Genomic DNA, 12,696 nt, shown 5'->3' with positions numbered 1-12,696 from the left:
CAGCCTGCAGTGGAGATGCTGGTCAGACTCAGCATGCAGCATCTTTAGCTGATCATCTGGGCATGATAATCCCACACACCACAGGTCCATCAACAGCTCTTTGTCTAACTGACCTGGTCTCTCACCAGAAAAACGATCCTGTTGTTTCCAGAGTTGTCCTGTACGTTGAGCGGGGACGCCGTCCATCAAGGCGGGAACGCTTTGGTGAAAATCAACTGGCTCTAAAAATTCTGAAGCAGTGGGATAAACTAACATTGCTGAATGGCGTCCTTTACCGTGTCATAAAAGACCCTCTGACAAAAGGTAAGCGCTTCCAGTTTGTGGTCCCTGATGCTTTGAAGTCTGTGGTTCTGACTGGTGTCCATGATAATGCAGGTCATCAGGGCCAGCCACGAACATTCTCCTTGGCTCGTCATCGTTTCTTTTGGCATGACATGGAAAGAGATGTGCGAGATTACGTGAGAAAATGTCCCAGATGTGTCCTCAGTAAAACCCCAGAGCCTGCTGTGAGAGCCCCTCTGGAGAACATCAGGACCAGTGCTCCGATGGAGCTGGTGTGTATTGATTTCTGGTCAGCTGAGGACAGTAACAACAAGTCTGTGGATGTTCTGGTGATCACTGATCACTTCACAAAGTTAGCACATGCTTTCCCGTGTCAGGATCAAACTGCTAAACGAGTCGCAAAAAAGTTATGGGATGGGTTTTTCTGTGTTTATGGCTTCCCACAGCGCATTCACTCAGATCAGGGTGCAAATTTTGAGAGTGAGCTGCTGGCTGAGCTTTTAGAGTTGAGTGGTGTCAGTAAATCGCACACCTCACCCTACCACCCAATGGGTAATGGGACTGCAGAGAGATTCAATCGCACCCTGGGCAACATGTTGAGATCTCTTCCTCCACGTTCGAAGCATAAATGGCCTCAGATGATCCAGTCTCTGACTTTTGCCTACAACTGCACGGTTCATGAGACCACAGGCTTTGCACCGTTCTATCTGATGTTTGGGAGGATTCCCAGGCTGCCTGTTGACCTTGTTTTTCGGAACGTTCTTCATGATGATGCTATTTGTGACTAGTGACTACCACACTTATGTCAAATCACTGGTTGAAGATTTACGTTCTGCCATGCTAATGGCTGAGAAGAACACCAGTGCAGAGCAGAAACATCAATGTGACCAGTACAACAAGAGAGTCAAGGGTCACCCTCTGTCAGTTGGAGATCAGGTCCTGGTGGCAAACAAGGGAGCCAGAGGAAAGCGAAAGCTTTCTGATAAATGGGAGCCTGTGATGTACACGGTGGTTGCCTCCAAACCTGCTCTCCATATTTATCGTGTTAGAGATCGTCACGGCAATGAGCGTGTGGTGCATCGCAACCTCCTTCTTGACGTGAACTTTTTACCTGTGGGGATGACCTTGGATGGGAATGCGAACCGCCAGGTTGATAGTGTGGTTCGAGTCCCCCCGGTTCCTGATTCACATGGAACAGGAAGATTTAGTGAGGCTCCTAGTGCTGTTCCTGCTGAGCCTTCCCTACCCGACTCCCTGTCCCGCAGTGATGGGGATGACCGTACTGCTTCATGGGTTCAGGATGTGTCCTTGGCTCCATCAGTTGGAAATAGTGACCTGCCTCATGACTCTGAAAACTCCTCTATGGAAACAGGCGTACTGGCGACTGCTGGTTCCTTACCTCATCTTCCTGATGCTACTGGCTCTGTTCATCCTCCAGACAGGGTGGGTGAGGATGTTGTTCGCCGCCTAACTTCACGCTTTGGGAGGGTTATTAAACCAGTTTGTCGCCTGATAGAGTCCATGGCCGTCATTGAGGCGCTTTATGACAAGGATAATGTTCAAACTGTTATTGACGTGTGAGTTTCCAAATTCTCATGTGATTCCTGCCATTGGCTAGGATTGTCTTTGTCTTGGTTTGCATAAGCTTCAGTACCATTTATGTGTTTACCCTGTATGGGGGGGGGTGTAAAAGGCACCTCTTGTTGTCCATGGAATACTGTGAGATTTTGCTGGGCGTCGAGCGATCTCTAGTCTCCTGACCCTATTGTAGGGTAGCTGTTTGGCTGATGTGTTACATTGTTGCAAAAAAAAAAAAACAAAATAAAATTGTACTGCTACTAAGTGTCTTTATCACTGTTTTTTATTTTGTGTAATTCTAGGGGGGTGAATGTAACCTGGTTGTTGTTATAATTACACAAAATGTCTTTTTTTATTGTTGTTTGTATTGTTCTCTACCTGACCGAAAAGCTGTCATTGTTTTGAATGTGTTACTTTAAGAACAGTAGCCCCTCCTTTTTATTTCTTCTTCTATGGTTTTGTCTTTAAAATGTTTGCATCCCTTAGGCCCTCCCGTTTTGTCATGTTGTCCTGCGGGAGAGGTTTGTCCTATTTACTTTCTATCTAAATACTTCCAGTTTATTTGTAGATTTATTAAGTTAATTTCTGTTATGTATTTTTGTTTGTGTAGGACTTGGAGCGGGCAGCTTGTAACTATTGTTTTTCTGTTGGATATTTTCGTCAGGTATGCTGTATAAAAAAGGTTTATTTTATTTAATGTGAGACATGATCCCGCCCTTTTTGTCATGTTGTCCTGCGGGAGAGGACTTGGAGCGGGCAGCTTGTAACTATTGTTTTTCTGTTGGATATTTTCGTCAGAATAAATCTTTGAAAGTCAAACAGAGTCACGGCCTGACTGACATCTAATAACCAGCACAACGCAGAAGGGATCCGGTTACATCAACACCTCCCCTTTCATAATCGCCCCCCAAGCTTTTACTTTAGTTGTGTAAATGTTCACCTAATTCTCTTTTGTATAAATTTTATACTCGACTGTAAAGAGTTCAATGAGCGGTAAGGTAACTTTTAATCGATCTCAGGTGTGAACTTGTTTTTACTGCTTGCTGCCAGAAAACAGTGGACAAACTTCCGGTTTGATCCTGTTCTAAAGATTTAAAATGTACTGGAAGGGGATATTAAACCTTAACGATCAAACTTTGTGCTCGTTGTTTGCTCGGTGGAGCTTCGGTTGAATCTGATGTCTTTTTAAAGGGACAGCGAGTGTCCCCTTGGCTGTACATGACGTTTTTGTTTAAGACATGCATTTTTCACGTCTGGAGATTACTTTAACTCAGGGGTGGGCAACTCCAGGCCTCGAGGGCCGGTCTCCTGCAACTTTTAGATGCATCTCTACTTCAACACACCTGAGTCAAATAATGAGGTCATTAGCAGGACTCTGGAGAACTTGACTGCACTTAGGAGGTGATTCAGTTATTGGATTCAAGTGTGTTGGACCAGGGAGATTTCTAAGATTTGCAGGACACCGGCCCTCGAGGACCAGGATTGCCCACCCCTGCTAACTCGTACTTTTATCATAAGTGTGAAGCTGTGGTACGTCCCTTTTGTAAGAGCCAGTTAATGGGGAATTCATATAGAATAATAATTTAGATTAAAAATGTATAAATATGCTTAATTTAATTTTAAGAAATTCATGATGAGTATATTTTCTGGAATGTATAACTTAGTTAGTATAAAGGGATACTTTTATTGTGAAAAGTAATTTTGGCTTCCACTACGTAATGCATAACATTAACATTGCCGTATGCACGTTTGAGGGCAGATTGCAGTTGGATACGGTGGAAGCAACACAATTTTTTGACCGATCTGTACCGAGCCTTTCGTTTTTTCTGTAAGTGTACTTTTGGAGTTCTTTAAGTAAACATCATAAAAGAAGACTTGGTTTCAGTCGAGTGATTCAAATATTTGTTGTTAGACAAACTGCAAAGGTGGTACAACGAACTTTTGGGATGCAGAGTGCCACTACACCTTTAATACGTGAACATGTGAGTTTTGACCAGTTTTTACAGCAACATTGACATGTACTTCAATAAGTAAAGAAAGAACAGACATTCAGTGTTGCAAAGATTACCACAATAAAAGCAAACTGGGACAAAACAGAACAAAAAATGTGCAGGGTTTTTATGCAGATTTTACTTAAATATCGATTTGAATATATGTATTTGTGCCCAAGCCAGAAAGCAAATATCAACATATTAATGATAAAAATGTTCTCAGTGCTTACATAAAGTATAACTTTTTAGTTGCTTTTATTCAATACGCCCTTCTGTGTTGGAACCAAAAGGTTTAAGGTTAATTTCTAACAATTGTGCAATTGTTAGAAATAAGTAAACAATTTGTTTGCTTATTGCCATCAATAAGCAAACAGACCGTGGCAAGATTACTATTTGACATGTCTTTGTTTTCCATTCCTTTGGAGTCAGTGAGCGAAGCTTTTTCTGGTGTTTCTCTGCTTGATATTTCATCATTTCTGCTTGCAGAGCACACAGAGAGGACGTGATGTTCAGGCCACATGTGAGTGTGAAAGCTATAGGGTGGCTCGGTCACATCAAGATGAAACCAGACTTCACTACTTGGAGGAAACTGGCAGGTTTGCAGCAGCTTACAGGTAAAGTTATGGTTTATTTATCCAGCGCTTTGTTTTTCAGGTGGACACATAAGGAAGAAAACCTATAACTTAGAAAACTTCTGTACTTTTACATAAATTTATTATAGTAATTTAATCACTTATTTTCACTGGCTTTTTCTTACATTTGATTTAAATACTATGTTATTGGTAAAATGTATTTATTTTTTGTTTTTGTATAAATATTTACCTCAAATTCTTCAAATAATGTTGCTATTTTCATGTTGTAAATTATGTATTGAAATATTAATGTTGGGATCCTCCCTTTTTGGAGGACATTCCTCTTACCATTTTACTGGGTCTGCTCAGGTTTGCCTCTAAAAAAGGTTTTAGATTTTTTTTTTAAATGTTTAGTTGTCTGTGGGGCATGAAGAGAGCCCTCAAAATACAACCTGACAAAAAATAAATAAACTTGGATAATGTTGTCATTAAATCCTCCAAACTAATTTAGTTCAATTTTACAGACACGAACGGGAATTATCTTTTTTATAACGCTTTTAATCCACGGGGGGGGGGGGGTTGTATATTTTATCATTCGCTGCACATCTATCCTCCTTCTTTATTTACCCACTTCCTGTTTGTCATCAATAATTTACTCTGAGTTCTCTGCTGCGTGTCAAAAAGTCTCATTGCTTTTGTCCTGCAGGGAAAGTTCGGTGGATGAGCAACACCAGACCCGCTCCTGTTTTGACGGCCGCTCCTGTTCGCGCCCTCGTTGACGAGCAGATCATCATTAGAGGACACTTCCTGCCCCCACGCTGTCCCGTCACAGTGCATGCAAGAATGCACTGCGACGAGGGAGCCCTATGGGAGTCAATCGCTCATTATAACACAGATGAGAGGGGAACTTTTAGCTGTGAGTAAAACTATTAAATGATTCTTGTTTTATCAACATATGTGGTGATAAGTAATGCAATTTATATTATCTACAGCTGGATAAAGAAGATATATGCTTGAAAACATAAAATTTAATATAAACTGGTGACTATGTAGGGTTTAATTTGCCTTTTTTGTTTTGTTTTTTGTTTTATTTCTGCCTTTTGTCTGTCCAGTAACTCGTGATCTTTCAGTGGGAGGCTCCTATTTGGGCTGCGAGCCGATGGGACTCTTCTGGAGTATGCAGCCAGCTCCTGGAGGAAGAGAAGGTTTAAGGTAGGTGATGGAAACAAGTTCAAGAGCTACACAGGGGGAAACATGTGGCATTAAACTCATTTATATGTATCCTGATGCACTTATGAAAATTATTCAAAGTTAATATGCAGCATCCAGCAAAATGTAATCTAAGTGCATAAGCCAAACATACTGAAGAGAGACAAATAAGACGCGACTAAAATGAGTTTTTTGGCCAACATGCAATTTACTATATGTGCCAGGAAGCTAAAACTGTATGTGAGTATGAAAAAAAGAAACATACCCACAGTGAAACATGGTGGTGGCAGCATTATGCTATGGGTGTGTCTCTCTTTAGTTGACTAATAACCATTAGTTGGCTATGGGAAGCTGGTCAGAGTAGCTGAATTGAGCAACATATTGATAAGAGGCTGCATCCATCTTGTTGGGATCTTCACTCTGACTGTTGGATTTTGTGCTGCAAGAATCATTTGATTGAAAGAAGCATGCATGGAAATTAATAAACCAAATTAAGTCTGCGAGACAGAAAGTGAGCTACGTTTATTGTTAGACGTGCTGCAAAGAAATGAACATGCACAATCCCTGATTTTTTTCTTTCTATTTTATGTTTTCCCAGGTTTGGGTTCTTACATTTCATCATTGATATTTAGTCATTTGTTTAAAAAGCTATTATTTTCTGACTGACATTTGCTCTCTTTTTTAGACTGAGGAAGAAGAATGTGGAGAGTCCTTACATGGTGCATGTTTCTCTGCTGGAAGGCCACGTCTCAGCCAGCGAAGGGCAACGCTCTGAGCTGGCTGCGGTGACTGCTGAACGGTGGTACATCGCACCAGGAGTGAAGAGGATAGAGATTAATCAAAATGGACTCGTAGGAACATTGTTCATACCACCTGGTGAGCATTTTATCCATTAGTTTTCACCGGTGGAGGACATTACTTACTTTTGTCTCGGCCTCCTGCAGGTCCAGGCCCATTTCCAGCCATGTTGGATCTGTGGGGAATGGGTGGAGGACTGCAGGAATACCGCTCCTCTCTCCTTGCATCCAGAGGCTACGCTAGTTTTTCTCTTGCCTACCTCGGGCACAAAGATCTGCCTGGCCCACTAAACCGTATCAACGTCGGAGATTCATATTTTAAAGCAGGATAATTGTTCCACTTCTCGTTGTACCTCCTGTTGATTTAAACCTTTTGATTGTTGACCTGAAAGTAGATGTGGTCAAGTGAGCAGCTATTTTAATGATTTAATGTCATGTTCTTTTGTCTTTCCCATGTTGAAAAGTGTTTAAGATGTATATCCCAGGAAACAAAAAGTTATGAATTACAAATTAAAATCTTTAAGGCGTCCTAAAGAGTGAAGGATGAGTTTCAAATTGCCTCATAGGCACCCAGTGGGTGAAGTATTTATCTTTCATTTGAAAAGTTTTGCCTTCCATCTTCCTTCCTTGTTAGTGGAGCTAAACACTGTGGCACCGGTGCTTTTTATCAAAAATGACCATTTCTTTACCATTTACTTTTGTATTCCCACCATTTAGCATACAGTGAGTAAAATAAGATTATGCTAACATAGTAAGTGATGAATCTTTGCATATCTTTAACCATGCAGAGGGAGCAGCTTACTCCTGCTTACTCCTGCTTATGTTTTACTTGCTAAACATGTAGCTGGTCTTTACTCCTCTTCCTCCCACAGGCTGCCTTCCTCCTGCTTCAGGATCACCCTCAGGTCGTCTCAGACAGAGTCGGCATCATTGGCCTCTCCTTCGGATGCTACTTTATGCTTCGCATGGTCACCAAAACCGAAGTTAAAGTCCGTCACAAAGCTTAGTGTCTCATTTTAAACTCTCTTTCTAATTAATTATGTTTGTCAGTAATCATGTGTAATATCTAAATCGATTGAATTGCCGTGTTTCTGTGTTCCTCTGCAGCCATCTTGTTTGGTTTGTATCAACGGCCCTGTGGGAGACGTTGATACAAGCTACGTAGTGTCACTCTTGAAATCAGACGGCAGGACAGAAGAGTCTGACAGGTAAATAATCAGCTAGGTAACATAATGATGATTGATGATGATGATGATGATGATGTAGTGAGCCACAAAGTGATTCAGAACCACAGGCAGCTTGAAATTATGCTTATTAGATTTGATTTCAAAGAAAGTCAGTATATTGCATTAAATCTATTCCTTCAAATCAATATGCTGATAATCTGTAATATGTTTATAGGATATAAATTGTCTTGCAGAAACACCAACACTGTTTCACATTTTCCAAACATCCTCAAACTATGACGTATGTAATAGAAATTTTGTGAGATGGAGCAGCTCAAAGGGCTGCATGGTGGTTCAAATAGTGTATAGAGATTAAAAGTTTTACCAATTCTTTGTGAAGTAGCTCAATCTCAGTATCTGTGGATGGAGAGCACAGATACTCAAACGGATTTGAGTTCAAATGGATTGAACTTGGATCTGTTCAATCCATTTGATTGAACAGATCCAATCAAATGGCAGTACCACAGCATAATGCTGCCACCACTATGTTTCAACACCAAGAAGACCAGAAGTTTAATTTTGTTCTCTTCCTCATCAGATAACCTTACATTCTCTCTGGTTCTCTGAATAATTTCCTTGCCGTCCATTAATGGTCGTATTTGTTTAATTGGACAGCCATGTCTTTGTGAGTTTACAGTGGAGTCAAACTTTTTCCATTTACACACGATGAACTGAACAAAGCTTCTTTTATAACAGATCTTTCCCTATAATCTGTCTGTTATGTTTCCTCGTCTTCGTGATGTTGTTTAGTTTCTAACAAATCTCTGAGATCTTTACAGAACTGCTGGATTTATACAAAAAATTAATTGTTTAAAGGTGAACTCTGCTTAGCCTTTTGTCTGAATTTCAAAGGCAGGTTGTTGCACAATATTTTATTTTGGGATATGACATTAAATGGGACCAGCACCCCTCCCGACCCCACTAGGGACAAGAGTATACAGAAAATGGATGGATGGACATTAAATGTGGCTGAACAGAAATGCACTCCACATTTCTCACGTCTTGTGTTTGTGCTCTTCATAATTAAGAGCTACTTTGTGTTGGTCTGTCGTGAACAAGGTCAATTAAAAACAGTCGCTGTAGTTGTACATATTTGATTACACTTCAGGAACAAATATGTCCTTTCAGAGGGCTGTACATACGTACATACTGTGATTTCTTAATTAATACTATTGTTTGATCTCCTTTTTTGGTGTGGCATTCACTAGCTCCTCCCACTCTCCAAATATGGTCACTTATATATTCAAATACTTTTAAATGGTAACAAATAGGAAAATAAAGTTCTTGCTTAAAGTAGTTCACTAACCATTTCCTTAATTCCTGTTCTTTACACTCCATATCAGTTTATTGGCTTCTGTGTCTTTGTTGCTGATGATGGTGAAGTTACATAGATTTAAAATGGACATATCTTGACAGAAATACATGTTCTGTGGGTTACATAAACACACGTCAGCTGTAAATACAACTGAGCAGTTAGTAATCACTGGTGCTACAAATTGAATCAACATGTGATAAATGAAAATACAATTCATCTCCTGGTTTTCCTCTTTTTTTGTTTGTTTTTAGTTCCCAGAAATTTTTGAATTTTGATGATGAGGGCTGTATCATTTTCAAAGACGTCACTCTGCCTGCTAATATTCCTCCTGACAAGTTTCTTAAGGTAACAGAACAAAAACTGTTTACACCTGGTGTTGACATCCACCTTTACTGAGCTGATCACTCAAACAAGAACAGACGATCCTGTGAGACCCCACTTTAAATCACAAATACTCATTTAAGATGTGTTGAGCCACAATTGAGCATATTTGTTATTCAGTTTAACTAAACAGTTCTGTGAATAGAATAGAAATATCTTTTATTGTCCCACAACGGGGACATTTTTGTGCAACAGCAGCAAAAGTGACAGGAAATAAGAGCAAATAGACTCAAACAAGGTAATAAAAATTTAAATAAAAAATAAAAATACTATCCAGTAAGAGCAACATTTCAGCATTAATACAGTGTAATACCAAAGTCCAGGAGAATGTGCAACAGTCTCTTTGAGAATTAAAAGACTCATTATTTACAATTACTGATAATTTTAAAAAAAAGTTTTTAAACTTTGCAGTGCGCTATGAGCACACAACCAGGTTTGCTTATAAGAAGATCTCATTAATGTTATATTATTTCCTACAAGTTTTGCTTTGATTTTCTTGTGTTTCTGCAGGTGGAGAAGCTCGACTGTCCTCTGATGTACATAGTGGGTGAAGATGACCTGAGTTCTGCAAGCATTGAGAACGCAGATCTGGTAAAGTTGGTTAATTGACTCCTTTAAATCCAGATTGACAGGTAATGGTTTGGAACAAGGTTCTGACACCTTTCATGGGTAACATCTCAAACAAAGACATTAGTTTTATCTCCTGTAGATCTAAGAGAACCGCTATAAAGCAATTCTTCTATGAAATATGAAATGTTTGATCAAAAAGACTTTTGTTTTTCTTCTTGTCACCTAAATAAATAAAATTCTCTGTATCTTGTCGAGTTTGTATTGGGCATAAGCACAACCATACCGCTGACTATTTAAAAGAACTACAAGCAAATTTGTACTTTAAAAAAAATGCTGTAAGTCGTGTAAAGATTTCATAGAAAGTTACCACTTTTCCCCGGTTGCTCATTCCAGTTTCTACATTTGTCTTTCAATTAATTTTCCGTTTAGAGACAATATTATAATTTGGGTTATTTAGTCATGCTTTTCTATATACAGAAATCACAAAGTTAGTAGCGGCTTCGCTGTTTGTGTTATACTGATCTTCATCAGCGTTAGGCTTTAAAGTCAGTCTCTCCCTCACTCGCCACTACTGCCACCTTTTGGCCATTATTGGTATTACATGAAAAATGTAATGTATCGCTAACACACCACACAGCATATTTGAACCACGGATAATAACATTTTTAATAGTTGAGAGAGTGACTTTGAATGGCTCAATAATCCTTGGTACCACATATATTTTAAACAATGTCTCAGTTTTAGTCATGAATCCATCGAATGTCTTTGCCGCTTTTAATTCTTGGTTTCTGGATCATCAGATTGAGGAGAGGTTAAGGTCGGCCGGTAAATCCCTCCTGTTCACCCGCTTGTCCTACCCCGGCGCTGGTCACCTGATTGAGCCGCCCTATTCCCCGAGTACAAGAGCGTCCATGTGGTCTGTCAAACCCAAGAAATGTGAGCTGCCTCTGCAGTTTTGCATTACTTCATTCATGTTCTTTACTTTTCATTGCCATTATTACATGAGAGCTGATGTTTCTGCTGCAGTGCTCGTGAAGTGGGGCGGCCACCCTGCACCGCACGCTGCTGCCCAGGAAGATGCATGGAAGAAAATGTTGGATTATTTGGAGAAAAATCTGAGAAGCTGAATATCTGGAGAGATGCTGGATTTGAGAAATTTTTATACAAAGAAACGTAAATTGGAGCTCGAGTTCAATTTGCACAAAAATGGACAAGTTAATTTGTTGCAATGCAGTAAATTGTAGATCATCCACAAAAGAGAGCCGCTTGGTTTTAGCTGTTATTCTAGTGCCAACCACTGGACACACATCAGCGAGGAGGAAATTCACAGCAGCAGCAAATCTTTACATATATTATGTTTTATAAAACTCCTGTAGAAACTGAGCTGCTGCTGGATGATGGTTTCTGAACCATCATCCAGGTACGGATGATGGTTCCCAAATACTGACCCAAATACTGGGCATTTCATTTCAAGCAGCAAAGTTCATAACAAACTACTGAACTGTGCAAAAATGTACCAATTCCCCAAGCAGAATAAATCATGTTATGAAAAACATAATATAAAAAAGATTTAACAACCTGCTTTCTAAGTTGGTTAAAGTACAAAATAATCAAGTCACACTAGTAGACAAACAGAGTCAAACTTCCAGATTTCCTCAAGTGTTTAATGAATATATAGTGCAAACATACTGATCAATGTTTGTGGGCCTGGTTGAAGATTTCGTGACATGCTGAAGTAACCATGGCGATGAGGGCTACGAACTCTTTGAAGTCGATCTCCAGGTCTCCGTTCTGGTCCAGATCAGTGAAGAGCCGGTCCAGGATCTTCTTGTCCTTAATTTTCTGTTTATAAGGAAAAGTGTTGATTAAATGCAGGAACTAGACAAATAAATCAGATTAGATGGAAAAACTACAGAAGCACTGTGACATTTGATTCATAGATCTTGGCAGTTTCACTCATGCAAATCTTGAGTTTGAGTTCCTGCTATGATTAAAGTAATCAGATTAAATCACTCGCCTTGATGAAGTGATTCATCTCATTGTTGATGAGAGCTTTAAGGTCTGCCTTCCTCAGCGTGCAGTTGTGACCCGAGTATTTATGGAAAACTTTAATGATACTGGCCATACCACTCTCCAACTCTGAGAAATCATCTGTAGAGGCCTACAACAAACAATTTAAAACCAAAACACCATCATTTAGATTTACTGTATCCCATACATGTAAATGTTCATTAGTACGACTTAAAAAAATAAACCAGAAACTTTCTTTGTTTCTTTCTATTAAACTGTAAACTAAAACACTGCATGCATTAATGACTTACCATCCTCCTTACCTCCATCTTCAGCAGCTGCTTTCTCCAGTGAGGATCTTGAGTGCGACTGAAGACTAAATAGTGGCAAGCTGTCGGCCTCGCCCAATAACAATGGATACGTAGCAGAATCGATCAACCACATGGAGGCTTCTCATCTGTCATACAGTGCATAATGCATTTTTAATGGATGCAAGTGGTCAACTCTTTTACCAAACAAGCTTCTTGTGAAAAGTGTAATTTCACATGTGGGTGTGTGTGTCTGTGTGTGTGCAAGAGAGAGAGCGAGAGAGGGCTTTAGTGTTTTTTTTTTTTTTTTTCATTTCCTTGTCTTCGTTTTACGTTTTGCTCCTGACAGATCTGTAGGAGTCTTCACTAAAGCACTTTGAACTCATTAGCTTCAGATTGTATCTACTAGTGGTCACTTTGGCAGCACAATTTAATTTTATTTAACCATGAACGTCAA

The 12,696-nt window shown here is 39.7% G+C and overlaps 2 protein-coding genes across 2 annotated transcripts; one reads left to right on the top strand and one right to left on the bottom strand.

The window, feature by feature from the left end:
- Positions 1-1,119: 1,119 nt before the first annotated feature.
- On the top strand, positions 1,120-11,607 carry LOC102226402 (bile acid-CoA:amino acid N-acyltransferase-like). Its single transcript, XM_023324595.1, has 13 exons — positions 1,120-1,859; positions 2,997-3,058; positions 4,319-4,465; positions 5,130-5,339; positions 5,536-5,635; positions 6,318-6,508; positions 6,577-6,752; positions 7,302-7,418; positions 7,537-7,637; positions 9,222-9,315; positions 9,862-9,942; positions 10,722-10,857; positions 10,948-11,607. The coding sequence occupies exons 1-13, from the start codon at positions 1,120-1,122 to the stop codon at positions 11,046-11,048; spliced, it is 2,256 nt and encodes a 751-aa protein (XP_023180363.1). The 3' UTR covers positions 11,049-11,607.
- Positions 11,588-12,260, bottom strand: LOC102226150 (protein S100-B-like). The gene is made up of 3 exons (XM_005804308.2): positions 12,255-12,260; positions 11,939-12,082; positions 11,588-11,763 (listed from the first exon to the last, which is right to left on the bottom strand). Exons 1-3 carry the CDS (start codon positions 12,258-12,260, stop codon positions 11,614-11,616), a joined length of 300 nt encoding a protein of 99 aa, XP_005804365.1. The 3' UTR covers positions 11,588-11,613.
- Between the last annotated feature and the right edge of the window lie 436 nt (positions 12,261-12,696).

Source organism: Xiphophorus maculatus, chromosome 20, assembly GCF_002775205.1.
Source record: "Xiphophorus maculatus strain JP 163 A chromosome 20, X_maculatus-5.0-male, whole genome shotgun sequence".
NCBI classification, from domain to species: domain Eukaryota; kingdom Metazoa; phylum Chordata; class Actinopteri; order Cyprinodontiformes; family Poeciliidae; genus Xiphophorus; species Xiphophorus maculatus.
Note: the sequence above shows the minus strand (reverse complement) of the source record. Positions and strands in the feature narration are given on the sequence as shown.

Excerpts from the sequence above, each read along its gene's own strand:
- LOC102226402 (XM_023324595.1), top strand. The coding sequence starts at position 1,120 with ATGCTAATGGCTGAGAAGAACACCAGTGCAGAGCAGAAACATCAATGT. Across the intron at positions 4,466-5,129 it reads AGGTTTGCAGCAGCTTACAG|GGAAAGTTCGGTGGATGAGC; the intron begins GTAAAGTTATGG and ends TTTGTCCTGCAG. Across the intron at positions 7,638-9,221 it reads AGGACAGAAGAGTCTGACAG|TTCCCAGAAATTTTTGAATT; the intron begins GTAAATAATCAG and ends GTTTGTTTTTAG.
- LOC102226150 (XM_005804308.2), bottom strand. Across the intron at positions 11,764-11,938 it reads AGATGAATCACTTCATCAAG|AAAATTAAGGACAAGAAGAT; the intron begins GCGAGTGATTTA and ends CCTTATAAACAG.